At 47.2% G+C, this 26,426-nt stretch overlaps 1 protein-coding gene across 1 annotated transcript in view; it reads right to left on the bottom strand.

The window, feature by feature from the left end:
* The window catches only part of SCYL3 (SCY1 like pseudokinase 3), a 121,177-nt gene that overhangs the window by 55,691 nt on the left and 39,060 nt on the right, over positions 1-26,426 (bottom strand). The window contains exons 3-9 of the mRNA XM_088460531.1: positions 19,133-19,246; positions 15,199-15,301; positions 12,784-12,889; positions 11,692-11,769; positions 10,683-10,822; positions 9,885-10,072; positions 7,597-7,768 (exon numbers count right to left, since the gene is read on the bottom strand). Coding sequence (XP_088316657.1) covers positions 7,597-7,768; positions 9,885-10,072; positions 10,683-10,822; positions 11,692-11,769; positions 12,784-12,889; positions 15,199-15,301; positions 19,133-19,246 — 901 coding nt within the window. The remainder of the gene's footprint in view (positions 1-7,596; positions 7,769-9,884; positions 10,073-10,682; positions 10,823-11,691; positions 11,770-12,783; positions 12,890-15,198; positions 15,302-19,132; positions 19,247-26,426) is intronic.

Raw genomic sequence — 26,426 nt, forward strand, 5'->3', positions numbered from 1 at the left:
TGTGGTTCTCCAAATACCAGCATGCAGGGGAGGCTTGCTGGTACTTGTGGTTCTACAAATAAAGACAATATGGAAAATTTACTTTTACACTTTACACTAACACTATCAACCCGGCACCCATGGGCATAGGGTGCCGGGGATAGCCCCGGGCTATCAGTCTAGGCCTGGGGTGCCCTGGAGAGGGGTACCCCTTTATTGGGGGGGGGTACCCAACTCCCCAGGGATCCCTGGCCTGGACTGACTAGCGGTCAGGGATAATGCTTTGGCCGGGGAAACCGGTGAAAGGTTTTCCCTGGCTGTGGCATTATCCCCCCCGCTAGAAAGAGTTTGTTGCTGGTTCTGGAATTTTCAGGGGACCCCTACTCGTTTTATCCCCTGATTTTCCAGAACCAGGACCAGCTCAAAGCAGCCCTGTGCTGGTTCTTAATATACAGGGGCCCCCTACGCATTTTGGCCCCTGTATTTTTAGAACCAGAACAGGCTTTATAAAGCCCGGGGCTGGTTATGCTTTTGGGGAGGGGGTGCACGTCTTTTTTTTTATTTAAAAACATTTTACATAAGTACACACAGAAACATGTACATATCTCATGGATATGTGCATGTTTCTGTGTTAATCTGACCTGCTCAGGATGTACTCGCTAGCCTGAAGCAGGTCTATTATTTGGGGACTTTTGGTAATCTTTTTTTTGTGAGTCTGAAACAGACACTCTATTACATTGGGCGAGTTGATTGTTTTCAATGTGAAAACATCTGGATTAGAGTTTGAGAATGGAGAGTTTTAGTAACTCTGAAAAATGCTAGTTTTAGTGAACAGACACCCGATTACATTGGAGAGTTGTGAAAAATTACGAGTTTAGCACCAAACTCGCAATTTACCAAAACAGACTACCTATTACATTTGGCCCCATGTATCACTGGGGGCTAACATTTTATATATGAAAGTTACTTCATGTAGTCTACCATCCTACCAAAATTCACGAAAATCTGAGATGGTCAGGTTGAAAAGTTACTTTTTTTGTGATGATTTGGCATGGGGGGACCCTTCTGTGTAGCCAGCAAGTAGGGCAGTATCTGGGTTGTCTATCAGTCCAGCAAGCAAAGGCAGATAAATGTGACCAGGTGCACAATAAAACTGCTTTACAAGGATAAAAAAACACCAGTCAACCTCACATACAACTGTTGTTTCCTATATAGGGAATTATGCAGTTGACAGTTGTGTTTTGCTTTCCTCTGGATCACCACAATGAAAATTAACTTGACAGACACGTTCTCTCTCAACCTTACTATCATAGTGCAACTAAATCTGGGTACACACTACACAATGCGTGAACTTAGCCTGCACAGGCCGATTTGACGTTGTGACGAATGACGCGCGTACACACTGGTCGATGTGGACGATTTGTCGTTCCGATTCATCGGATTTTAAAAGACCATCCAATATATCGTCTAATGTGTACCCAGCTTTACAGATCTGTCCTTCTACATCTATGCTGCAGTCGTACTAAAAATCGGGCATCTTCTTTTTGCCGAAAATGCATCCAAGTTGTAATGTGATGCAAACTAGGACACACCAGCAGTTTGTTCTGATTAATTTGATATGCAACAATTGTATATCTGTGTGTAACTGAGCCCTGGAATGACAAAGACGTCTCCATGACCACCCTCCACATGCGCCTCGCACAGCAGAGGATTCCTGAAACAGCGTGCCAAAGGAGAAGGACCTGTCGTAAATCCGGATGCCGCAAAGCTCGGAGCCAAAGTGGGACATAACGTGGCTGGGAACTCAACCCTACAGAGGGAAAGAAGCCCACGCCAGAGAGGAGGGAATACCAAAGCCTAAATTTTGAAGCGCAACCAGCTTCACTAGGGCGGACACCAATCTGCTGAGAGCCTGAGCCAACGCAGGTCCCACCATGGTGAACGTGGCACACCAGATGCCTGCGTGTCACCAGGCCCTATACACACACACAGAAGGCCCCTAAGGAAAACTGCACGTTACCCTGTGCATGAGCCCAAAATCCAGTAAAATCCCTGCATACAAACTCCTCACAGTTAGGGTTGTGGCAGGATCAAACCCATGATGCAGCGAGACAGCAATGCTAACCATTACGCCAACTGACCAAAGCAGCCACTGCGTTCAGCCCTCTAAAATGTTACTTTTTAAAGAGAGTGTTTAATTTAAGTGCCAGCTCCAGCCCAACCTACAATCCCATGGTCCAGTGTTCCCCAGCCTTGCTGCAAGAGAAATACACAATGTAGTATCCATTTAAATAAAATACCAACATTGACTGGGTGCTACTCTATGACCAACTGCTGACCAGCAGGTTAGTTATAATATACTAATAATAAACAGGTTTATTATGCAATAATCACTATTTTGAAGTCACATTTTTGAACTTCTGGACATATTCATTGATGGATTGACATTGTTGGAGCCTGAAGAAAGAAGGACCTGGTTAAGATATATACGCTAATGCAATCGTAGCTGAAATCCAGTACGCAACTGCTGTATCAAAATATGCTAATGCAATGTATTGAGATGCCCACTGGAGACTTCGCAGATCCAAGCAAGTGCATACAAATACGCAGCGGTGGACGCACATCCTTCGATAATTGTCCATTTGAGTAATCCTGTGGTCAAGTGGAACGGCTGCAGGAAAGGAGACGCTGGAGCCATATTTTCTGCATAGGGGATCACGGATGTAGGCAGATACACTGCCTGATAATGATCACGATATGCCGGCGCTTTTGCCGCCACTCCTTTCCCAAAATGGCCTGCGTCAGTCACTGCAAATAAATCCTCACTATAACTGTAGTCACATTTCATCGCAATTCAATCACCACGCATGTGCACTGCGGCTAAGATGCATGCACAGTCGGACGATAAACGATCAACTATGTAATTATCAACATTGTGTCCACTTCTGAATCAGGCCCATAATTCTAAGTTGAAAACAGTTGTGTATTAATATTATAACTTCTATGACTTGAATGGGCAAAAAAAAAATAAAAGGTGGTGTCAATATGTTTTGCAGAAAGAGGAGGAAGCAATTAAGTGAAGTGTGGGAGTCTTATTAGCCGATCGATAGTGAAGATCCAAAAGTACAAATATTTTAAATCTGCATGGCTACACTCTTTAATGGCTAACCTTGGGGTAAACAGGGTTCCAGAGCCATCACCGGATGGTAGCAGTCTGGGTTACTTATGTTACACCGACCAGAAGACAGGCCCAGAGTTTAGTGCAGGACATGAAATAACATTTTAAGCAAGGGCTGGGGAGCCTCCGGCCCGCGGGCCGTATACGGCCCGCAAGGTGAAATCATCCGGCCCGGCTGTCAGCGCCAGCCGCAGAATCAGCGTAGTGTAGCGGCTGTCAGCGGCAGGTAGCGCAGCGGGAGAGCGGGGATGTCAGGATTGTCATCGGCGGCTGGTAGCACAGCGGGGAGAGGGGATGTCAGGATTGTCATTGGCGGCTGGTAGCAAATGACAGCCTGACACACCCCTTCCCCCCGCTGCGCTATCATCGGCGGCAGGTAGAACTGCAGGGGGAGGGTGTGTGTGTCAGGGCTGTCATCGGCTATAATTGGCGGGAGGTAGCGCAGCGGAGGAGGGTGTCAGGACTGTCATCGGGCGGATTAGTGCAGGGGCTCTCTCCCTATCAGCGGCGGCAGGTAGCACGGGGGAGCTGTCATTGAGTGGCATGCAGGGCTCTCTCCCCATTAGCGGCGACAGACAGGCAGCAAAAAAGGGGGGGGGGGGCGGGGGACATCAGGGCTGTCATATGGCTGACACTGAGCTGGTTAGTGCAGGGCAACCCTAACAGCGCGGGCAAGCAGGCAGTGGTGGCACAGCAGGGGGTGTGTACAGTCAGTGCTGTCATCAGGCTGGTTAGGACTGAGAGGGCCCCAGGGCTGCCTTATCAATCTGCCTGTCACACATCCACAGGGACTGCCCCTCCAGGCTCTGCCTGGCAACATACCAAAGAGAAGCAGTTACTTACAGTCATCACATTAAGGGTGAGTTAATAACGTTTTTAACCAAATATAGGAGGCAAATTTTAAGTTAATAATTTTGTATGGCCCCGAATGATTTTCTAAAAATCAAAATGGCCCTTGGCAGAAAAAAGGTTCCCCACCCCTGCTTTAAGCCAACAGTTGCTAAGATTCAACAAATAGTTGAACTTAGTTAACATATTAGGTAAGTAGCAATACTTGCACCAGATATTAGATTTGGCACTAGATATGGCCATTCTTTGTAGACTTGGCATTAGAAATGGCTCTCAATTAAATGGTGTACCAGATATGGGCAAACATACAGTGGCTCCAAACCTTTGCAGCTGGTTCTTACAGTTTGGACACATTTGTCAACATCTGCTGAATAAAGAATCTCGGGTGCCTGCCATGCTACAGTAGATGTTTACAGAGTCAGTGCTGAGGCAGTAATGTCTTGTTCAGCCATATGTATCAAGCTCTAGAACAGGCATGTCAAACTCAAAATCCCAACAGGGCCAACTGCCGACTGCATGCAGTGATAAAAAGTCCCATAGCACATGCGTCCCACCGTGCATACGCACAGAGGCGCAGTTGAGATAGAGACACACGCTCACGCAAGTGTTGGCATTCCTGGGCGGTGGCTTTTCAGATGCACGGAGATGCACAGTCTTATGGGGCGAACCGGATATGTTGCATAACTGGTTGCAAACTCAGACGCTTGTTCGCTTGAATTGGATACCATACTTTGATGGTGAACCTGCACCTAGCATGGGGTTGGTGCACCACCAGGTATTCTCCAAAAAATGCTTCAACTAAAGTTCGAAAGAGTTACAATTACAACTGATTCACATATTACATTAGTAAACTTATTACTTATTTATTATACACTGGAGAACACTACGGCCCAAATGTAACAGCTTGTGATTTTGGCAATAAAGCTGCAAGCTTTAAATCTGCAATTAGTTTTAAAAGCAAAATCAACTTTATTAATATGCTTCTTTAAAGCTATTGGCTATCTTGCCAAAATCGCAATATGGGGCAATCCCTTTTTCTGGGTACTGTATGGTGAAGATGGAGTACATAAAGAAAAGGATCTTGTGAAGTTTTCAGATTTATGCATGCTGCAGATAAGCAAACTACATACTGTATAGATTTAGATTTTAGTTATCAGGTTTACTACAACAGTGTGCACTATTTGTTTTTAAGTACACAAATTAAAATCTTCTAACAAGTCATGATTTCTATAGTTGTGCACAAGCGAGTTATTCTATTTTGCTGGGTCAGTAATTATCCCATCTGTTTCGACAGAAATAATCAAAAACATGGGTCTATTTACTAAGCCTTGGAGAGAGATAAAGTACCAGCCAATAAGCTTCTAACTGCCATGTCACAGACTGTTTGAAAAATGACATGAGCTGGTTGGTTGGTACTTTATCTCCGTCCACGGCTTAGTAAATAGAATCCATGATCTGTTATGGATAGTTGAGGGTTAGGTTGAGAACCACTGTTCTAATGAGTTGGTTGAAAGAACAGCTAAACACACGACTCACAAACACATTTGGATTGTATTCTAGGCCCTACCACTTCCCCTCTGGCTGCATAGACCTATTGAGCCAATAGTCTAAAATGATTGGACTAGTTGTGCACTGTGCAGTGGTACAATTGTTTCCTTTAGATATGGAGAGGGGCTCGGTTGATAAATTAAATAAGTAAAAATAAAATAAACTTTGAAACAAGTCATGTCAGACTGGACTACATTAAGCCGGTAGAAAGAAATATTAAGGGGCCTCTTCTGCATTACATGGAGGTTTCTGCGCTGCACGAAATAGAACAGGATAGGATTTGCCATCATGAAATGTACAGTACACCATTTTATAGCAACTACACAACACAACAAAGCAGATGGGACAGTAAGGAATTTAGCTTACAAATAAATCCAGAAGATGCACATTGCTGCTCAACCGAAAACACAATTTCAGATAAAAAACAAAAAACAAAACTTATTAACCAAAACCAGAGATCTTAAAGCAAAACACTATCAATATGGTTTAGAGGTTACAGACACTTGTGTGCAAAACCATAAGCTGCTATATAGCTACAAAAGAGGATCAAAGTGCAATACAGGGTTTACCACACACAGACGGAGCTATTCAATTATCCTGCATTTTTCCTGTGCGACAAATCCTGGGGTAATGCACAGTAAGCCATTGATACTGCGTAAAGTGCTGGATCTATGGGTTTCTTCAAGTGGTAAATCCAAAAGGGTGCATTTTAACGCATGATGTGAGTTACAGAGATATTACAGGTGATAGTGGAAGTTACATAAAAGCCAGTGTCAGCAGGTATCCTGGCAAATGTGCATGTCCCCCTTCATCTATGGACTGTAAAGCTCCCATAATAACCCAGCATGCAGTAGAGCTCAGACTGTCTAGAATATGTATTTGACAAATATGTATAAAGAGTGGTGGGGCAGGGGGTTAGTGGTGAAGAAATTATAGACCTCTTGCTGTACAGGAAACTCTGGGCTTGATTCAGAGCCGGACACTATTTGCACTCGCTCGTTCAGAAAAAGGGGCCGGATATTTAAATAGAGCGCACGCTCTTTGCGGTCTGTTGACGCCTCTGTCTGAGCGAGCGAACGAAACATGCGCTTGCTATTTTGTAAAGACGCCCCCTGGCCGCTCGCATCATATGTCATCTCCGCTATTTATTAGATTAATCGAGTACATCGAAAGGCGTATGAACTGCTCGCAGTGCTTGTGGTAGCATTTTCCTACCGCAATCATGCGAGCAGTTCAGGCTAAAAGACAACCAAGTGACGTGGTCGATGACGCTGCTTTGTTAATTATACACACACTTAAAACGCCCATTTTTACCGCTTGGCACACCTGCGTTAGTATCTCCACTCCCCGTTTTCAAGCACCTTCCCCTGTTACCACCCACAAACGCCTCATCCTGTCACTCAAATTAGCAGGCATTTGCTATTTTGCGAGCACACGATTTCCGACCGCACTGACTGGTTGGCGCATGCGCATTACGACCCATACGCATGCGCAGATGTGCGAACATCACTCGGAGCGGCCGCTTACGAGCGGCTCTGAATCAGGCCCTCTGTCCGGACACTGGTGTATATGAGCTGCAATGCACTGAAACAGAACCAACTGCTGGAAAACAACTGCTCTGAGCCAATCCTCTGTAATGCTGGGGTAAGTCCAAAACAGCACAGTTACAGCAACACTGACTTTTTTTTGTTCTAGTAACGGAGCATTGCTGGAAAAGAGCTCTCTGATAGATTATATTTCTTCAGAGTGTATTGAAAGTATAAGATGAGGACCTCCCTTCTAATGCTTTATGTGCCAACATATTTACATGTTCGGAACCTCAGTCTTACATTTGCCATTTCAGGACACAAAACATAGGGTTTTTAATCTCCGAGTTACTGGCATACCAACAGAGACACTCTGAACACTTTAGCCATTACCAAACGTTGCGATTACACTGCATGCTATGTGCTGTAAGTGTATTAAGATAATAGCAGTTTATGTGGCCATGTCTTAAAGATTGACTGAAACACAGATATAACAAAAGAAGTTCTCACAGTTACCTTCAGGGGTGGCATCTGCTATTTTCGGAAACCCTGGGGTTGTAGTTTTGAAAATCTTAACCCTTCCTCCTCCCACAACTACTTCTGGTCCAAGTAAACATACTAAAGCAGCCAAGCCACGCAGGGTTACGGACACCAGCAAATCACTAGTATCACGTAATCCCAAGAGAACCTAGGAAAAAGCAAAGCAGCAGCAATATGGTAAGATCAGGGTTAAAGGATACAATTAAACAGGATCACTGTGGACAATGTTTGCGGTTAAACATCCATTTTAAACAAAGTCAAAGTAATGTTGAGGTGACGACATTGTACTAGGAATACATTGTCATAATCTGCACAAAGGCAGTAACAATATGTACTATAGTAAGTATGGCCTTACATATACCCCAGAAAGATCCATGAGAAATAATATCAAAGATGTACAAGGAAAACAAAGTAGTATGTTTGTCATTTCACAGAAATCTATCGGTTTTTACAGGTGAAAAGCTCTAATCTTCCCTATAGCAGAAATATGAGTGTATCTGGAATGGGCTGAACAAATAATACAGAGGAGAGCATTAAGATATTATCAGGCCATATATAGAGAGTAGCAGGTGCTCAGCATCTTCATACTAGGGATGGGCAGATCGATTCACTGCACCGAGTTGAGCCTCAAGGCTCAGTGAAGTGAAGTGTCTCGAGACACGGCTCTTTAGATAGAGCAGCACTGGAGACAGCAGGGGAGCCAGCAACTCAGAGTGAGTCGCTGACAGCTCCGCCCCCCGCAGCCCAGCACTACAGCTCAGGGTTCTCACTGACTCTCCTGAGTCAGTAAACTCCCCGAGCCCTGGCTGTAGCTACGTGACTCAGTGAGTCGCTGTCAGCTCTGCCCCCCGCAGCCCAGCTCAAGCCTCTGCACTGACTCAGGAGAGTTAGTGCACTGCCCTGAGCCCTGGCAGTAGCTGCATGACTCAGAGAGAGTCGCTGACAGCTCCATCCCCTACACAGCTGATCTTACTCAGTGCACAGAAGTATGATCAGGTCGGATCAGCAGTGTAGGGGTCGGAGCTGCCATTCACTAGCTACCACTGACAGAGAGGCTAGGGGAGGTGACAGAGAGGCTAGGGAGGTGGGTGTCTCGGCTCACCAAACACTGAGTGACTCGAATCATTCGCTCATCTGAATGACACCGTTTTGTATGGAACATACTTGTTGACTTTTTAATTCTCCTCTCCAGGAGGAGGCCAAAGAGGAGATGCAAATGACCACTTTGAAGATGGGCTCTTTAAGTCATTATGCTCCAATCCATTACAGCAAATTGTCACAAGTCGCAGCTCCTTGTGGAGGAAACAGTGATAAAATGACAATGTCTTCATTTTAGCCCCGCCCCTTCCCTACAGATCCACTATTCCCGTATTATTTCCCCAACCTGCCCACTTCACTAGGAAGTGGGAGGGAGACGGGAGATCCACCCGCTCTTCTGGGAGACTACCCAAAAAATCGTGACCCTGCCGCACTTTCTGGGAGATTATAATTTTAGTTTCACACCATACTTAAATTACCTAAAGTGGTCTACTAAAGTAGGTAGAAATTGATTGGGGGTCACTCATTTGCAAGTACAGATACATCATATGCCATTGTGACTGAATTACAGACACAATTGTACCAACAGATTAAACAGGATTACCATTTATGATTCTGGTGTTTATAGGTGCTAGGTAAGGTGACGCCTACGTGATAAGGCTAAGGAAGTAGTTCTAAATCAAAAAACAAAAAAAGGAGACAAATATTCTAGTAGTTAAGAACCATAAATGGAATGTCATTTAGAACAGAAATTAGGTCCCGTAGTAGAATATATTTTTATGCTACCACTAAAATCATCCAGCAACTGTAGATTCCAATGCCTGGCTTGCTGCAGAGGCCACACGGGGTAATGTTTGTTTTTTATTAGACAGTTGATTATTTTAGCAGAAAATCCTTATAAAGGAGGATAATCTATGTAATTTAGGAAACAAAATAGACATTGTCTGCTATGTTTTCATCTTGTTGCTACTGCACTTTCCCTATACGTGAATACCATACATACTGTTAAGCACGTATCATTCAACTCCAAAAAAAGTGTCCCGAATGAATATGAAAATAAAACTTGGTTTAGCATTTGTTTACCATTACCACGCAATGGCATTAGAATTGTTCATTCATCTATCAGATATGGAAGTACTCTGATATTACTCAATAAAATACGTATAAGATAGTAACATACTTTCAATATGCTTTGTCAGGTCAATTTCTCCTCACAGGCCACTTACTTGTGGAAGGATAATGTCTTTCAGCTCTTTCAATGTGAAAAGTTCTCCATAAGCATCTATGTGTGTAAGCAACACCACACGGACATGTTCCTCAAGTACTTCAAACATTTTCATCAACACTGGGATGACTTTGGTCTGAAAGAGTGCTGGGGACAGGAGACAGTCTTCACGACTTCGCCCCATTATATCTATTAAACGGAAAGAAAACAAAAAACAAGATTTTAAAAAGCATGAATGAAAAAAGTTAAATTAATGTAAAATAAATGATGTAATAAGACTGGAAGCGATTTAAACAGATATTGGAGAGCTAAAACATTAATTTGTTTACTGTAGTCACTGTGACAAACAGACCTGCTTAAAAAGTTATGCTGGGCATACACGGCCAGATAAAATGTCTGTCAGACCGACAGACATTTTATCTGGCCGGCTGCCAGCCGCAGATGTCCACGGCATACACTGTGATTTCTCTCACAGTGTATCAGCCCGACATCCGCGCTCCGCCCCCGGGGGAGGAGACATTTCCCTGTTCCGTAGGAAGGAACACAGGAAATGTCTGTCTGTCGGCCGCGGCTGGGCATACACTGACAGTTTACCGGGAAATATCGCATCGGACGGGCATGCTGAACAATCCAGCATGCCCAACCGAGCAATATTTAACCCTCGGTCGCCCCCCCACACGCTACAATTATCGGGGCGATCCGCCGATATCAGGCGGATCGCCCCGATAATTGTAGTGTGTATGGCCAGCATTACACAACAGTTACACAATGCATCAGAAAACAAAGGCTGAACAGTTACCTCTTTTCGGTCTAAGAAGATGGGGCAGAAAGCTTTTTACAGCCATAGGTTCAGCGAATACAAACTGATTTAGCAGTAGAGGGACCAATCGTGAGGAGATGAGCTCCTCTTGCAAAGAGGAGACTCTGTCTAGAAGAGACCTAGAGAAAGGAAAGCAGTTTATGTACCAGTTTTCCATGGATTCACAATGTTTGCAATGGACCTAAATGATTCCACCTCTTCCATGACCTTCATAAAACAGAATGTTTTCGCATTTCACAATTCTTCGGTATGGGAATACATTTTTGGATTCCTTATTACTTTCTAGAGACAGACTTTTAACAGCATTTATGAACCACAGGATGAAAGTTGCTCAGAACCAATTTATTGGCCCATCATAGCTGCATGTACGGGAGGGATCAATCTAGACAAGAAACAACAAGACACAAATCCCCCAGCACTCTGCAACAGGCCAGAAAGAGAGACAAGTATCCTACATAACTGTGGCTTATCATATCATAAGCTACAGAAACAACTGCATAAGTTGTAAGTAACAACCACACTGTGGCCAAATACACCCAGCCTCAGTAAACATCAACCCTTGTGTGAATACAGATCATACCACCACGGTATGGTGCCATGGCGGTTTTGTACTCTACAAATAAGGCTTACAGTAGTCATTCACTGGGGAAGGGGGACACCAGAACTGCTGCAGAAGGTGAAATTACTGCTTACCAGCTCCATAACCTGTATCAGGACCCTTTATGACATTTCACTAAAGATAGGCGGGGTGCCAGGAATGGGGAGGCAATAAATCACTTTATATCAGAGCTGCAATCGATCAAACTAACACTGAACAATGTATTTAACCATATCCAACAGTGTTGGGGGGTTAAGTGGTCCCATTACAAAACAATAGTGCCTCAATGTTATCTACGAGAAAGACAATGTTTTTTTCCGGTATTATACCAAATACACAGCCTATGCCTAGACACAAATGTGACAATAAGAAAACTGCAGTTTAACTCACTTGAAAAATTCATTCTTCTCTTCTTCACTTTTCACAGTTAAACTTTCCAAGAAGTTGACAACCTCCAAAAAATCATTTCTATTTGAGAGTAAAATTGACGTTAAAAAAAGGAAATATTACAGGATTGAATAGAGGGCCTGATTCAGACCCGCTCGCTAGGATGAGTTCGCACGTAGCCTGCTGATTTGTGCAATCTGAGCATGCGCAGTGCGCGTGCAAGTCCCTACGCCACATATGCACAGACGCCTCGCTAGAATGAGTGACCATTTGTGGGTGGTGATGGGATGGTCGATAGAAACGGGGGGGAATGCAGTTTCAGGGGCGTACATAATTAAGACACAGTGTCAGTATAGATGTCCCACGGCTAAATTACACACAGCAGCACTCGCTGTGCTTGCGGTAGGGTATGGTCAGCCACAAGTGCTGTGTATGCGTCCGATGTTATGCGATTATACAGATTGTTTCATACACTTCCTGGAGATGACGTGTGATACTAAGGGATAGTGGGCGTCTTGTGTCAAGGTGGTGAGCATTTAAATAAATAGCGCGATCGCACGGCAAGACAAAGTGGGAGTGCTAATGTCTTGCCGTGTGATCGCGGGATTTGCATACTTTAGCAGTGGATGGCTGCGTGCGAACGTATCTAGCAAACGGGTCTGAATCAGGCCCAGAGGTTGATCAATATGATGAAACAAATAGTTAATCTTGCAATGCACAAAAATAGTGATGTCTTATTTCAGAGGTTCCCAAATTTTGCCATAACAGTACAGATTTTAGGGATAGCTATGCCCAGATGGTTAAATCAAATTGACTGAGGTGCTAATTATAGTCACCTGTGCTCAAGTATGGATATCCTTAAAACATGTACTGTAATTGAGCAGTTTGGGAACCTCTGGCTAAATTGTTTAATGAATGTAAAATTGTTCTCACAGTAAAATCAAATTAAAGAAATTTGGAGAATAAACAAGTGAGATGATGTAACTGCTTTGACGCTGCATAGCGAAGCGATTTATTTGCAAATGGAAACTTGAATAATACAAAAGAAGAAATGTACTGGTCATAAAAATAAATTATGGACTGTAAATTACATACCTAAAAAAGTTATGTGAAAGTAAAGTGGACAGAGCAGGTCGGAGCTCCGGTTCAGGGTTCAAAAGACAGTCCTTAACAGTGTTCTTGAAACTGGAGTGCACATCCGCTAGAAAAATAAAAATTCTATCATTTAGTTGATTAACAAAATGCTTTCTATTCAGTAAAAGTATTATGAAACACACATATAATATTTTATTTATTTATATATATATGTATGTGTGTATATATATATATATATATATATATATATATATATGTATGTATATATATATATATATATATATATATATACATACACACACACACACACACACACACACACACACACACACACACACACACACACACATACATATATATATATATACACACGCACATATATATATATTTATTTTTTTTAACATGAATGGATAGTTTTTTGTGAACTGCAACCCATAGAATAATAAGTCATCTAAAACATGGTCAGAGTGTAAGCAGCCGCAGCGGCTCACGGCTCCAGGCATTTGCTAGGCGACCGGGACAAAACAGAACAACAGGCACTGCTTCGGCTAGTGCTTCTGGATGATTCTTCAGCATCTGGGAGACATGCAGCAGCATAGCTGCTGCTGATTATTCACTCGGGAAGGGTTGGCTGTGCAGGACTGGCTCCTGCTTCTGTTAAAAGGCAGGGTGGGCTTAGCCTCCCTGCTGGTTATAACTTACACCTCTGGTGTCTTGCTAGCTGGTCCTTGTGCCACTGCTCTGCCTACTATTCCTGCTTGGAGTTCTGCCACCTGTCTCATGCATTTACTGAGCCGCCTGATTATCCTCCAGCTCTTCACCTTTGTCCTGTCTGATAGCAGTCTTGCTGTGTTGTCTTCTCAGCCTGCATATTTATTGCAGCTTCAGCTCCCCACTCCTTATTCAGCCCAGTACCTTTTGCTCCTCTGTTCGTCTCTGCTATTTCTTGTTTTGGCTTTATTTTGCTACCTCTGTACCCACTCCAGCTCATTCCTTGTGCTTGCCCAGACTCCGCTCAACTCCTTGTCCATACTAAGTCATGGCAGTATCCGAGTACCGGGCGAACTCATTTCGCCCAGGAAAGGCGGCTGTAATAGATGAAGCCATCCAGTCCGCGTGCGTAACACCGAGGCAAACAAAAAAACACATGTATTCAATTTGTTTTATAATAGAAAAGAAAAAGATTTTTACAAGGTACAGCTATGCTACAAACCCCACTTATCAATGTATTTAATTCTCTTTAAAATGAATACATCACCTCAATAACAATATAGATTTATATCAATAGCTGTAATAATAAAGATCCAAAAGAGACTTTAGGTTAAATTTAATATCTGAAGGCCTGGTCAATGAGAAGTGTCTTCACAGACGATTTATGACATTTCAAACTTTTTAACAATGCATTTTAGAATTCTCTCCAGCCCAGGCCCGGTGACCGGGGTTGACGGGGACGGGACACTTGTACCGGTCCCCGAGATTCTGAGGAATTTTTGGAGCTCAGATCATGTGTCCCCCTTGCTTCTTTAGACAGCTACCCAGGGCACCCGGCACTGCGATTGCGGGTAGATAACTCCCAACTAGTCCCGGGCCCCGTCAAACACAGAGGCCAGACCGGTGCAGCGTGCGTGATGTCATGCCACTGAAAAGGTATATTCCCCTTCAGTAGCCGTACAGGGGCTGGGGAAGATGGGGCTGTGTGTGACGCAGGGGATGGGGAAGATGAGGCTGTGTGTGACGCAGGGGCTGGGGAAGATGAGGCTGTGTGTGACGCAGGGGCTGGGGAAGAGGGACGTGTGACACAGGGGCTGGGGAAGAGGGACGTGTGACACAGGGGCTGGGGAAGAGGGACGTGCGACACAGGGCCTGGGGAAGAAGGGTGTGTTTCAAGGGCTTGGATAAGGACTAGGAGAGGGTATAGGGGGCCCCAAAAACATGTACTGGGCCCCAAGATTTCTGTTGCCAGCCCTGCTTCAGCCTAATGTAAATTTACCAAATAGGGCCAAGAATCAACTATTTAATGGAAATTAGCAGCTAAGACTTTATGGACCCATGTAAAATTTTAGAAATGTAGAATCCATGTAAATTTACATACAACAGTGTCATTCAAATTTCCCGATATTTTGTAGACATTCTTCAGTCTCAAATTTATAGCAGTTTAATTTAATTTGTCAGTCACAAAATTATAATTACTTTAAAGTAAAGAAAGACACATGTATAGAATAAAAGCTTTGTATAAAGGAAAAAAAAGGGGGGGGGGGAAATATATACCCAAATTAGTCTAAACTTACACCAACATATTACTGACAAAGATTCACTGACCTAGATTCAGTAGCAAATCTTAACACATCAATGAATTGGAAAAAAGTACAGTACAGTATTGAGATCAAACAAGTATTAGAGTAAATGGTGACCTACTTTGATCTTTCACATATGCCAGCAGGCTTTCTGCCAAACGTCCAAACAAAAAAGCATCCCGGGCATGGCTCAATGACACTGGTACAACCCCAAACTCTGCAGACTGAGAGAAAACGCAACAGATTATTTACTAGTGTGTGTCTGTTTTAGTATCAAGTTGATTTAGCAAACCCAACTAAACTGGTTACCTAGTTTCAGAGACCAACCAGGATTGATGTTGCACATCGCTATTTGCAACAATGCCCACTGCAGCAAACATTAGCGATCTTACAAAACGGTTTAAAATAAAATGAACAAAATGTATGATACCTTTGCTCCAGGTATTTGTCTGGAGTTATTACATGAACCAATAAAAAGGAGATAGTAGTTTATTCACCAAACAAAAATAAACACACAAATGAAGAACAAGCAGGAACAGAAGGGGGGGGGGGGGAGGGTGTGTGTGTGTGTGTGTGTGTGTGTGTGTGTGTGTGTGTGTGTGTGTGTGTGTGTGTGTGTGTGTGTGTGTGTGTGTGTGTGTGTGTGTGTGTGTGTGTGTGTGTGTGTGTGTGTGTGTGTGTGTGTGTGTGTGTGTGTGTTAGTAGTAACATTAAGAAACCAGACTTCTCTCTGCATAATCATGCTTAGTAGGGCAGTACTACCATCAATGCAAATCATGCACCTGGATAATGCCATTTAGGAGTCATTTTGCAGATGAGTTTTTCATTTTTGGTTTATCCTCATCTTTCCAATGGCACAGATTTCTGCCAATACATTCAATGTATTGCTATTGGCTGATTCACTGGAGGAGAGGCTATTAAAAGACTGCAAGTCTGATTATTAGAGACTAGTATTTTTGACTCTTAATACGTCGGGTAACTAGTTATTGTGCCCGGCATTGCAGGGGTTCTTTTTCCCGTCCCATCTCTGTCATCATCGTCCCCGTCATCTTCTCTCTCATCGCTGTCACCCCTGTCTCTCATTTCTGTCCTCCTCACCCTACATTCTCATCTGTTACCCTCTACTCCCCATCTCCCTGTACCTTATTTCTGTCCTCCTCACACCAGCACCCCATCCCGGTCTCTCATCTCTGTCCCTCTCACCCCATCCCTGTACCTTATTTCTATCCTTCTCACACCAGCACCCCATCCCGGTCTCTCATCTGTCCCCCTCAACCCCCCATCGCTGTCTGTCAGTCATCTCTGTCCCCCTCACCCCCCATTTATCTCTCTCAACCGTCCCATCTCCCTGTCTCTCATCTCTGTGCCTGCCTCTCCCATCTCTGGCACCCTCTGCTGCCGGTCTCCCATCTTTGTGCCCCTCACCTGCCCCCATCTCCATGCCTAATGACTTTTTCATCTCTGTCCCCAATTATCCTACCTGGGGTAAGTGGGGTGGAGTGCTGCCTGTAGGTGCTGCCAGGTAGGAACACTCCTGTCCTAGCAGCACTAAGGGGAGAAGACAGAAGTGAGGCTGTGGGGCAGATACAGACTTGGGAGAAAAGCAAAAAAGAAAATCAATTCTGCACCTTGGAAAAATCATGTTGCAGGAGATTTAAATTTGGGATGGACATGTCCAAACTTAAATCTAAAATCGCATAAAAAAAAAAAAAAAAGTGTAACATGCTACACGTATAAACAGCCTGCATGCAAAAAAATATATATTTGCACCCCTGGCATTGCGATGGTTTGTCCAGGTGCAAAATTTCTTTCTTTGCTTAAAAGGTGGGTACAGACCAGAAAGATATCTGTAGATCAACTGATCTGCAGATGACGGTTGTTTATACGGAATCGGTATGAAATCCCGCCTGGCCGACAAAAGCAGAGTTCCCGGCAGCGGAAGGCCGACAGCGCTGGAAATCCCGATCGTCGCTAAGGTAAGTATAAACTAACCTAACCCCCTAACCCTCCTTAGGGGTGCCTAACCCTAACCTCCCCCCCCAGTACCTAACCCTAATCCCCCACTTCCCCGCTGCCTAAACCTAAGTCCCCCGGGGGGTGCCTAACCCTAAGTCCCCCCCGGGGGTGCCTAACCCTAGCCCTCCCTCCCCCTAGCCTAACCCTAACCCTCCCGGGGGGGGTGCCTAACCCTAAGTCCCCCCCGGGTGCCCTAAACCTAACCCTCCCCCCCGCGGCTGTCCACTCGCGGCACTCGGCATCCCTTCATTCGGGTTGCCGGGCGCCGGTCTCCCGGCGTCGGGGAAATGACAGGCGTCTAGATATAGACGCCGGTCATTTATCCCACGCCGGGATAAAGCAGTCGGGAAGCCAGCTGTCGACATTCCGGCAGCAGGCTTTCCGATTGTATACCGTTTATACACACACTGAACAACCATCACTGCAGTCCCGCTGGTCGGGGGTCGCATTGCATACTTCAATTGATCGGCCGATATGTCAGCCATTGTGTACCCAGCATTAGTCCCCAACTCACAATCAGCCACTGTGTCTGGAAGCCTGCCAGGAAGTGAGAGGAGTGAGGGAAGGGCCAGGGTCTCCCTTCAGCTAGACACATGTTTAAAGGGGATTAAATAATAGATTATGAGCAAATACAGTTGGAGTTATTGTGGAAGAATGTAATAGGGTCTGAGTTTGCAGCTTTAAATCCCACAACAGGCTCTCTGAAAAAGCAACACTTTTGCAAACTCGGACCCTATTACTCTACCTAAAATTTTGGGTTTAAAAATACAGATGGCACCTGTAGCTGTCTGTGTTGCAGAGAATACAAATAAATCCTTAAAGTATGTGCATTTTGTTTAGATGCTCAAAGAAAGGAGGAAAATGATGAGATTCATGCACATAATTAAGTAAGCCATAAAGTCTCAAGGGACATTTGTAACTGAACGTCTTCACCAGCAGAAATCCTCTTGGGAGATGGTATGTCATTAATAAGTCCCCTGCGGGATCCATTACAAAGTGTACAAACAAAGTGGAACGAATGCACAAATACAGTAAATAGAGACTCTCAATCTCTTTCTATACAGATGGGATTCCAGAACTTTGATGGTCATGGTACCAATGCCTGGAGAACATAATGCTTGGAGGGCTAAGGAGGAGGGGTGGGGCAAGCATGCCTGTAACAAATGGTATTACATGGGAAATCTTTCATTCTGCTCATCAGACAAGAAGAATGGTTTCTTAAGTAGTAGTAGTATTCAATTAAATATATAAACATCTCAAATGAACCTAAGGAGGTTAAGAGGAAATTAACATTTGTCTGTGAAATAAATGTTTGTGTTCCCTTCCTCTGCCTTAAGATGTAGGGTGATAATTAGAAACAGTTATTTGTTCTACCTGATCGACAACTATTCACAGCATTTATGTACAGTTGTCAACACCTCCCTGTAAGTGTCACACAACAGGAAAGCACTGGGTATTAGCAGAGTAATGAATGCACTGACAGCTTACATCAGGGATAGGGAACCTCAGGCCCAAGGGCCGTATAAGACCCCTGGAATCATTTGGTCTGGCCCTCTGAGCTTTTTTCTGCTAGCCTCATCTGGCTAGCAGGGTACACTGGAGCCAGAATCTATGCAGCAGTGCTGCCTGGAGCATCCTTAGGACGCTTCAGACGGTCACATTGCTGCCCTTACAGCTCCCTGGAGCATCCTCTGGGCATTGCTGTAATCAGCGATTGCGACCCCCGCCCCGTGTGATGTCACATGGAAGGGGCGTGGCCTGCACCAGGCCCGCAAATAATGTTATATATATCAAAATGGCCCTTGGCAGAAAAAAGGTTCCCCACACCTGGTTTACATGAACATAACATTCAGTACATAAGCAAGCGGTGCACAACACTGCTTCACAGACTAAAATTGCTATGGAGTAGATAATTGGAAATATTACTTTTGACTTAAGTTTTCCCTTAAAAAAGGAAGTGTAAACTATTGGTACACACAAATGTTGAATTTGAAACCCACTCAATGGTTTGTATTAAGCAACCTGTAATAAGATCGCACCTCAGGAACCACCTCTGTTAGTTTGCAGACCATTTCCATTCCACCCAGCTTCCAGTGTCCATCTTCGCTTACAAAAACGGAGGACAGGCAGACATTGTTATGGGAAACCTTTCCCTGCATACAAAATACAAAATAAGCAGCATATGAACATAAAGGCAGTACTCAGTTACAGAAGTGAAATCACTAAATATTAAAGGACCATTAAACCTAACACAACGATGGGTGGCACCAAAGTGCCGACTCCTCACTGACAGGAGCTGGGTGCTGCACTATAGCATTATGTACAGCAGTCAGCTCCTGACACAGTGAGGGAGCCGTCACTGCACACAGAGTGGTCCCCGGGGGAAGTCAGCACCTCAGGGACCCCCGGAGTGATTAAAACAGTGGGTTCGGGCCATGAGGCCACGCCCCCACCGACTGTGAGCTGTAGCAAAGGACAGTAATGAAATGTTGTATAAAAAATAAATTTCAATAAAAAAATAAAAAACACAGAACTTAGAATAATCTCTCTAATGCTGGTTACACACTGTCTGGTATATATTGACCGTTCGAACGGTTGCTATATCGTGAATGCGTCGGCTGGTGTATACCAGCGATAATATGAGATATGGTAAGAACTTACCCTTGTTATCTCTATTTCTACGAAGTCCATAGGGTTCCACAGGATACCTTGGGGTATAGGTGTGACGTCAGTCGCAGGGCACCAAAGAGTTAAGCTTTCAGCCTCCCAGGATGCACTAGGTCCCCCTCCTATACCCCGCCCCCGAGCCAAGGCACCTCAGTTAGTTACCAAGCCATAGGCCGGAGGAGGAGAAGGAAGAGAGAGAACAAAGATCTGGACACATACAAGAATCACATTCTCACCAGAGGGAGACGGAAAACCGGTGACCAGACCAAAGCCCATCTGCAGCACAGGTGCGACAGGGCGGGAGTCCTGTGGAATCCTATGGACTTCGTAGAAATAGAGATAACAAGGGTAAGTTCTTACCATATCTCATATTTTCTACTTCAGGGTCCATAGGGTGTCCACAGGATACCTTGGGGATGTCCCAAAGCAGTATCCTTTAAGGGTGGGGACGCTCCTGTGCAGAAAGGAGAATCCGCCGCCCGAAGGAAGCATCCTGAGAGGCGAAGGTGTCAAACCTGTAATACCTCACGAAGGTATGGACAGAGGACCACGTAGCAGCCTTGCAGATCTGGACTGCAGAGGCACCACGTCGAGCTGCCCACGAAGGACCCACAGACCTAGTGGAAACAGCCTTCAGAGAAGGAGGAACCGGTAGGCCTTCATGAAGATAAGCTTCAGAAATAGCCATACGGATCCAGGCTGCCAAAGTTTGCTTTGAAGCAGGCCAACCCTTTTTACGGAAGCCATAGAGGACAAACAAAGCGTCCGACTTCCTAAACGAAGAAGTGCGGTCAACATAAGTCCTTAAGGCCCGCACAACATCTAAAGAGGCCTCACCCACGGAAAGACCCGGTGAGTTAAAGGCCGGAACAACGATTTCCTCGTTAACATGAAACTGGGAAACAACTTTGGGAAGAAACTCGGGCCGAGTGCGGAGTACTGCCCTGTTCCCATGAAAAACCAAGAAAGGGGGTCTACAAGAAAGAGCCCCTAACTCAGAAACACGTCTGGCCGAAGCAATAGCCAGAATGAAAACTGGCCCTCATTCAGAGCCGTACGCTCTGAGCAGAGCGCACGCTCTGAATGAGGGCCGGGCTCCATTTTCATGGAGCGTCCTCCTGGACGCTCGTATAGCTGTGGGTCACCACCCACAGGCTATACGAGCGTGCATTGTGATGGTCGCGATGGTCGAGACCATCGCGACCATCGAATTTGCGAGACGGAGCCTGCGGTTGAGGTTTTCAACCTCAAGCTCCAGAGTGATTTTGGCTCTATCAGAGCCAAAATCACTCCCACTGACATCACTAGTGATGTCAGTGGGCCGGCTTCTGACGGGAGGCGTTCCTGTGGGAACGCCCCCGTCAGGGAGGCACGCCCCCGGCACGCCCACCAAAGGGGGCGTGCTGTCAATCAACATTGACAGCACGCCCCCTTTGATCGGACACAACGAGCGAAGGACTTTTCTTCGCTCGTCGCGTCTGGCGCATGCGCACTACGGAGCTCCCTCCGTCGTGCGCATGCTCAGTCCATAACATCGACCCACTTGCGAGCGGACAGCCGCTCGCGAGTGGGTCTGAATCAGGCCCACAGTCTTAGCTGTTAGCCATTTAAGATCCACTGATCCCAGTGGTTCAAACGGCGGTCCTTGGAGAGCCCTCAGGACCACAGCCAAATCCCAAGGCGCCACAGGTGGAACAAAGGGCGGCTGAATGCGGACAACACCTTGCATAAAGGTGCGCACATCCGGGATTGTAGCAATCCTACGGTGAAACCAGACAGACAGGGCCGAAACCTGTACCTTCAAAGAAGCAAGGCGAAGCCCATGATCTAGTCCCGCTTGCAGGAAGGCGAGAATCCGAGACAGATGAAACTCCCGCGGTGCATAACCTCTCGGTCGACACCACTGGAAGAACGTATGCCACACGCGATGGTATATCCTCGCGGAAGACGGTTTCCGGGTGACGACAAGGACCCTGAGACAGGAGGTCCGGTCGTAGTGGCAACCGCAGAGGACTGACCACGGACAGACCCTGAAGGTCTGAGAACCAGTGCCGTCTGGTCCACGCGGGAGCTATCAACAGGAGCGTCCCTCCTTCCTGTTTGAATTTCCGTATTACCCGCGGAAGAAGGGAGACCGGAGGGAACAGGTATGCGAACCGGAACGTCCACCGGACGGACAGAGCATCCACCAGAGACGCCCCTTCGTCTCTTGTGCGAGACCCGTACACCGGCAACTTGTTGTTGTGCCGGGACGCCATGAGGTCGATCTCTGGAAGACCCCATCTGTCCACCAGTAGTTGAAAAACGTCCGGGTGCAGGGACCATTCCCCCGGATGAACATCCTGGCGACTTAGAAAGTCCGCCTCCCAATTGAGCACTCCCGGGATGAAGACCGCTGATATGGCCGGAAGGTTGCGCTCCGCCCAAACCAGGATCCGAGACACCTCTACGAGAGCCACCTGGCTTCGGGTTCCTCCTTGCCAGTTTATGTAGGCCACTGTGGTAGCGTTGTCCGACTGGACCTGTACCGGGTGACCCTGGAGAAACCGATGCGCCTGCTGGAGAGCATTGAAGACCGCACGGAGTTCCAAGATATTGATTGGAAGCTCCGCTTCTGTCGGCGTCCACCTGCCCTGGAACAAATGCGGACCCGAAACTGCTCCCCAGCCCCGAAGACTGGCGTCCGTTGTCAACAGGACCCAATTTGGAACCCAGAACGGACGTCCCTCGCTGAGGTGGGTCGTCTGTAACCACCAAGCAAGGGACAGGCGAACCTCCGGGGTGAACACAATCGTCTGGGACTTCAGAGACTGAGGCAGCCCGTTCCACTTTGACAGGATCAGGTGCTGCAGAGGTCTGGAGTGAAACTGGGCATATTCCACCATGTCGAACACCGACACCATGGAGCCCAGTAACCTCATCGCCGAGTGTAGAGACACCCGGCGGCTGTGCAGACAACTGCGCACCCTTGACTGTAAAGCAGAGATCGTTTCCTCCGTCACGAAGATCTTTTGCTGTCCCGAGTCCAATAAGGCTCCAAGATGCAGAATCCTCCGAGACGGGATTAGAGTGGACTTCTGCCAGTTGATTAGCCAGCCGTGCCGTTGCAGCAGGGCAATGGTCAGGTCCAAGTAGCGTAACAGGAGCTCTGGAGATCCCGCCACCAATAACAGGTCGTCCAAGTACGGCAACATGCGGACTCCCTGCAGCCGCAGAGAAGCCGCCATGACCGCCATCACCTTCGTGAAAACACGTGGTGCTGTCGCCAGGCCAAAAGGTAACGCCCGAAACTGGAAGTGGTCGCTGCGGATTGCAAACCTGAGGAACTGTTGATGGCGCAAAAGAATAGGGACATGCAGGTAAGCGTCCAGTATGTCCAATGACACCATGTAGTCCCCAGGTTCCAGTGAAGGAATGATGGACCGTAGGGTCTCCATCCGAAACTTCGGTACCCGCAAAGACTTGTTGAGTGCTTTGAGGTTGAGAATCGGACTATACGACCCATTGGGTTTCTGTACCAAAAAAAGATTTGAATAGAAACCCCGGCCCCTCTGGGAGAATGGAACAGGCACTATAACTCCAGCCTGGAGCATAGTGTGCAATACCTTCCGCAGCTCCGTAGCCTTGTTCCGGTCTGATGGTAGACCCGTGGTGAAGAATCGAGCCGGGGGTCTGTGCCGGAAGGAGAGGGCGTACCCGTGGGAGACCACCTCCAGAACCCAAGTGTCTGTCGTAGTGACCGACCAACACTGGGCGAACTGCAGCAGGCGGCCTCCCACCCTGGGATCCCCCAAAGGGAGGCCCGGACCGTCAGGCCGCAGGCTTGTCATCTGGCTTGGGGGCCGGACGTCTGGTACTCCATGCCTGCTTCCGGGGCTTGACCGATTTCCTAGGGCCAGCCTGACGAGGAAACGACTGTGGTTTGGGCCTGCCCTGGGCCCTAGATGACCGAAAGGACGATGGTCCAGAACCAGAAGGAGCAGCGGCCGACGGGAGACAAGCCGATTTGGCTGCCGCCAGCGTGGCCACAATCTTATTCAGATCCGGACTGAAGAGAACTTCTCCGGTAAACGGCAACGCTTCCAGACCCTTCTTGGAATCTGCGTCCGCCTTCCAGGGTCGCAGCCACAAGGTGCGACGAGCAGCTACCGCTGCTGAAGAAATTCTAGACACCAGAGTACTAATGTCTAGAGCCGCCTCGTTGATGTAGGTGGCCGAATCACGGAGATTGCCAATCAACTCCGCCTGTTCGGCCGGACAGTCGGAATCAAAAGAAGCCTCTAATGAATCCGCCCAGCGCTCCATCGCTCTGGCAACCCAGCAAATGGCCATAGCCGGCCGTGCTGCCCCCCCTGCAAGGGAATAAGCGGACTTCAGGCAGATTTCCACCTTGCGGTCCGTAGCATCCTTAAGGGAGGACATGGATGGCATCGGCAATGTGGCACTACGGACAAGACGGGTCACGTGAGAATCCACCTGTGGAGGGGATTCCCACTTAGCAAAATAATTATCCTCGAACGGATAAGCCACTGCCAGGCGTCGCTGCGGCTGGTATCTTTTGCCAGGCTGTTTCCACGCCTCCTCTAAATGGTCCACCAACTGACCCGAAAGAGGAAAGACTGTGGCATCGCCCTTCACGTCTTTGAAAAAGGCATACTTAGACTTAGCCGCTGGGGGAACTTCGTCCTCAATCACCAAGGCTGTGCGGACCGCCCGAATAAGTCCAGGAATATATACTTTGGACTTAGCATCAGCGTCCTTAGTATGGAGAGGTTCCTGATCGTAAGGATCCAGAATCTCCCCATCATCAGACGTCCCTTCGTCATCCTCATAAGGAGCGGACAGACGCCACCGGCCGTTTAGGCCGCATCACAGACTCCCCTTGCAACACATCCGACAAGTGCTGTACAGAACTCGTCAGGGAGTTAACCCACGCTGGCTCCTGAGAAACCGGGAGCGGGGAAATAGGGAGACTGTGGGGTACCACCAATTGTCGTGGGAAACCCTGCATGGGTGATGACACCACAGACTGCTGGGACAAACCCATCGGAGTAAACGCGGGCTGCGGAGCTAACTGGCCCACTAAAGCTGTTAGCGCCTGAGCGAAACAAGCCCAGGGCGGCTCCTGTACCGGTGCTGTAACCGTAAGAGGCCGCGCCATGGACAAATACTGCCGGCAAAGGCCCTCCGCGCTACCCTCCCCCTCCGCTAATGGTACTTTACACGTGGTACACTGTAGCCGGAGGGGAAAATCACTTTCAGACATGATGGCACCACGTATGTGACCCCTCTCACCAATTATATATTAAATAGGCGAGAGACCACCCTGCAGCACCGCACCGCAAGGGCTTAGCAGAAAGAACAGGGACAGTAATAAAGCTGACAGTCTTGAGAAGAAAAGTTACAGGCAGCACCGCTAGCACAGTCACATACAATGCAAAGAAAATCAATTCCTGCACTAACAGCGCTGATCACTCATCTACACAGACACAGGGCCTGGTAGGACACAGCGCTGCATACACAGACCTGACCACAGCGGAGGAGAGGTATGCGGGGGGACCCAGACCACGATGCTTCCAATACAGGCTTCCAGCAGCGTTCACCATGCTTCTGAAAAGATGGCCGCCGAGGAGCAGAGAGAAGGCTGGTCTGAGGGAGGAGCGCTGACACAGGGCCAGTCAGCACAGTGCAGAGAGTGCTGTGTGCAGCGGGGGAGGCGCCGGCTGTGAGACAGGGAAGGCGCGCTCCCCTGGCATGCATTTAACCCCTGGGACGCTGCAGCGCTACCGCTCTGCTGCGGTCCGCTGTCCCAGGGGGTAGTGGAAGCGCAGGTTGGTCGCCTGGCTCCACGCTGCAGCCAGTCCCCAGGGAGCCCCCTGCCTGGGGACTTAGGACCATGTGATCAGCGGGGACCCACTGCGGGACCCCGCTGCTTACCTCTGTCCCCCTTCAATCCGGCCATGGTCCGGAACATCTGGGGTCACCGCTAGCTGTGACCCCAGATGCCCACCAGCATCCCCGGATCAGTACCGGCGTTCTGGTACCGGCGGGGTGTAGGGAAGACAGCATGGACGTCAGGACTGACTGTCCATGCTGTTCATCCAGATGTGCAGCCACAGCTGCATGAAGAAAAAGCTTCAGGGGCTCTTCTAGCCCCCACTCCAACAGGTGCACCCGACTCCGGCCGGGCACCAAACTAAACTGAGGTGCCTTTGCTCGGGGGCGGGGTATAGGAGGGGGACCTAGTGCATCCTGGGAGGCTGAAAGCTTAACTCTTTGGTGCCCTGCGACTGACGTCACACCTATACCCCAAGGTATCCTGTGGATAGCCTATGGACCCTGAAGTAGAAATATCTGTGAACATCATTCACAGACAAATTGCGTCAGCTGTGCAACATAGCCGATGCCCAATATATCTGCAGAGATATTGGCGCATCACCCAGTGTATATAGCCAACCACGCGATTGGTTGACCGTTCAGCATGTCACCAGGATGCCCCGGGTTATTCCAATGAAGTCCCACATAACAGAACATGGGCAACAGTTTAAAACAGCGGTCAAACACTCAAACCTTCTATTAATACCCATCAATAATACCAGATCAGACCCCTAAACATTCCTTGGGGTCTGGGATATCTCAGGAAAAAAAGTTATGTGCCAAGTAGCA

This window comes from Taudactylus pleione, unplaced genomic scaffold (genome assembly GCF_031769625.1).
Source record: "Taudactylus pleione unplaced genomic scaffold, aTauple2 ptg000048l, whole genome shotgun sequence".
NCBI lineage: Eukaryota > Metazoa > Chordata > Amphibia > Anura > Myobatrachidae > Taudactylus > Taudactylus pleione.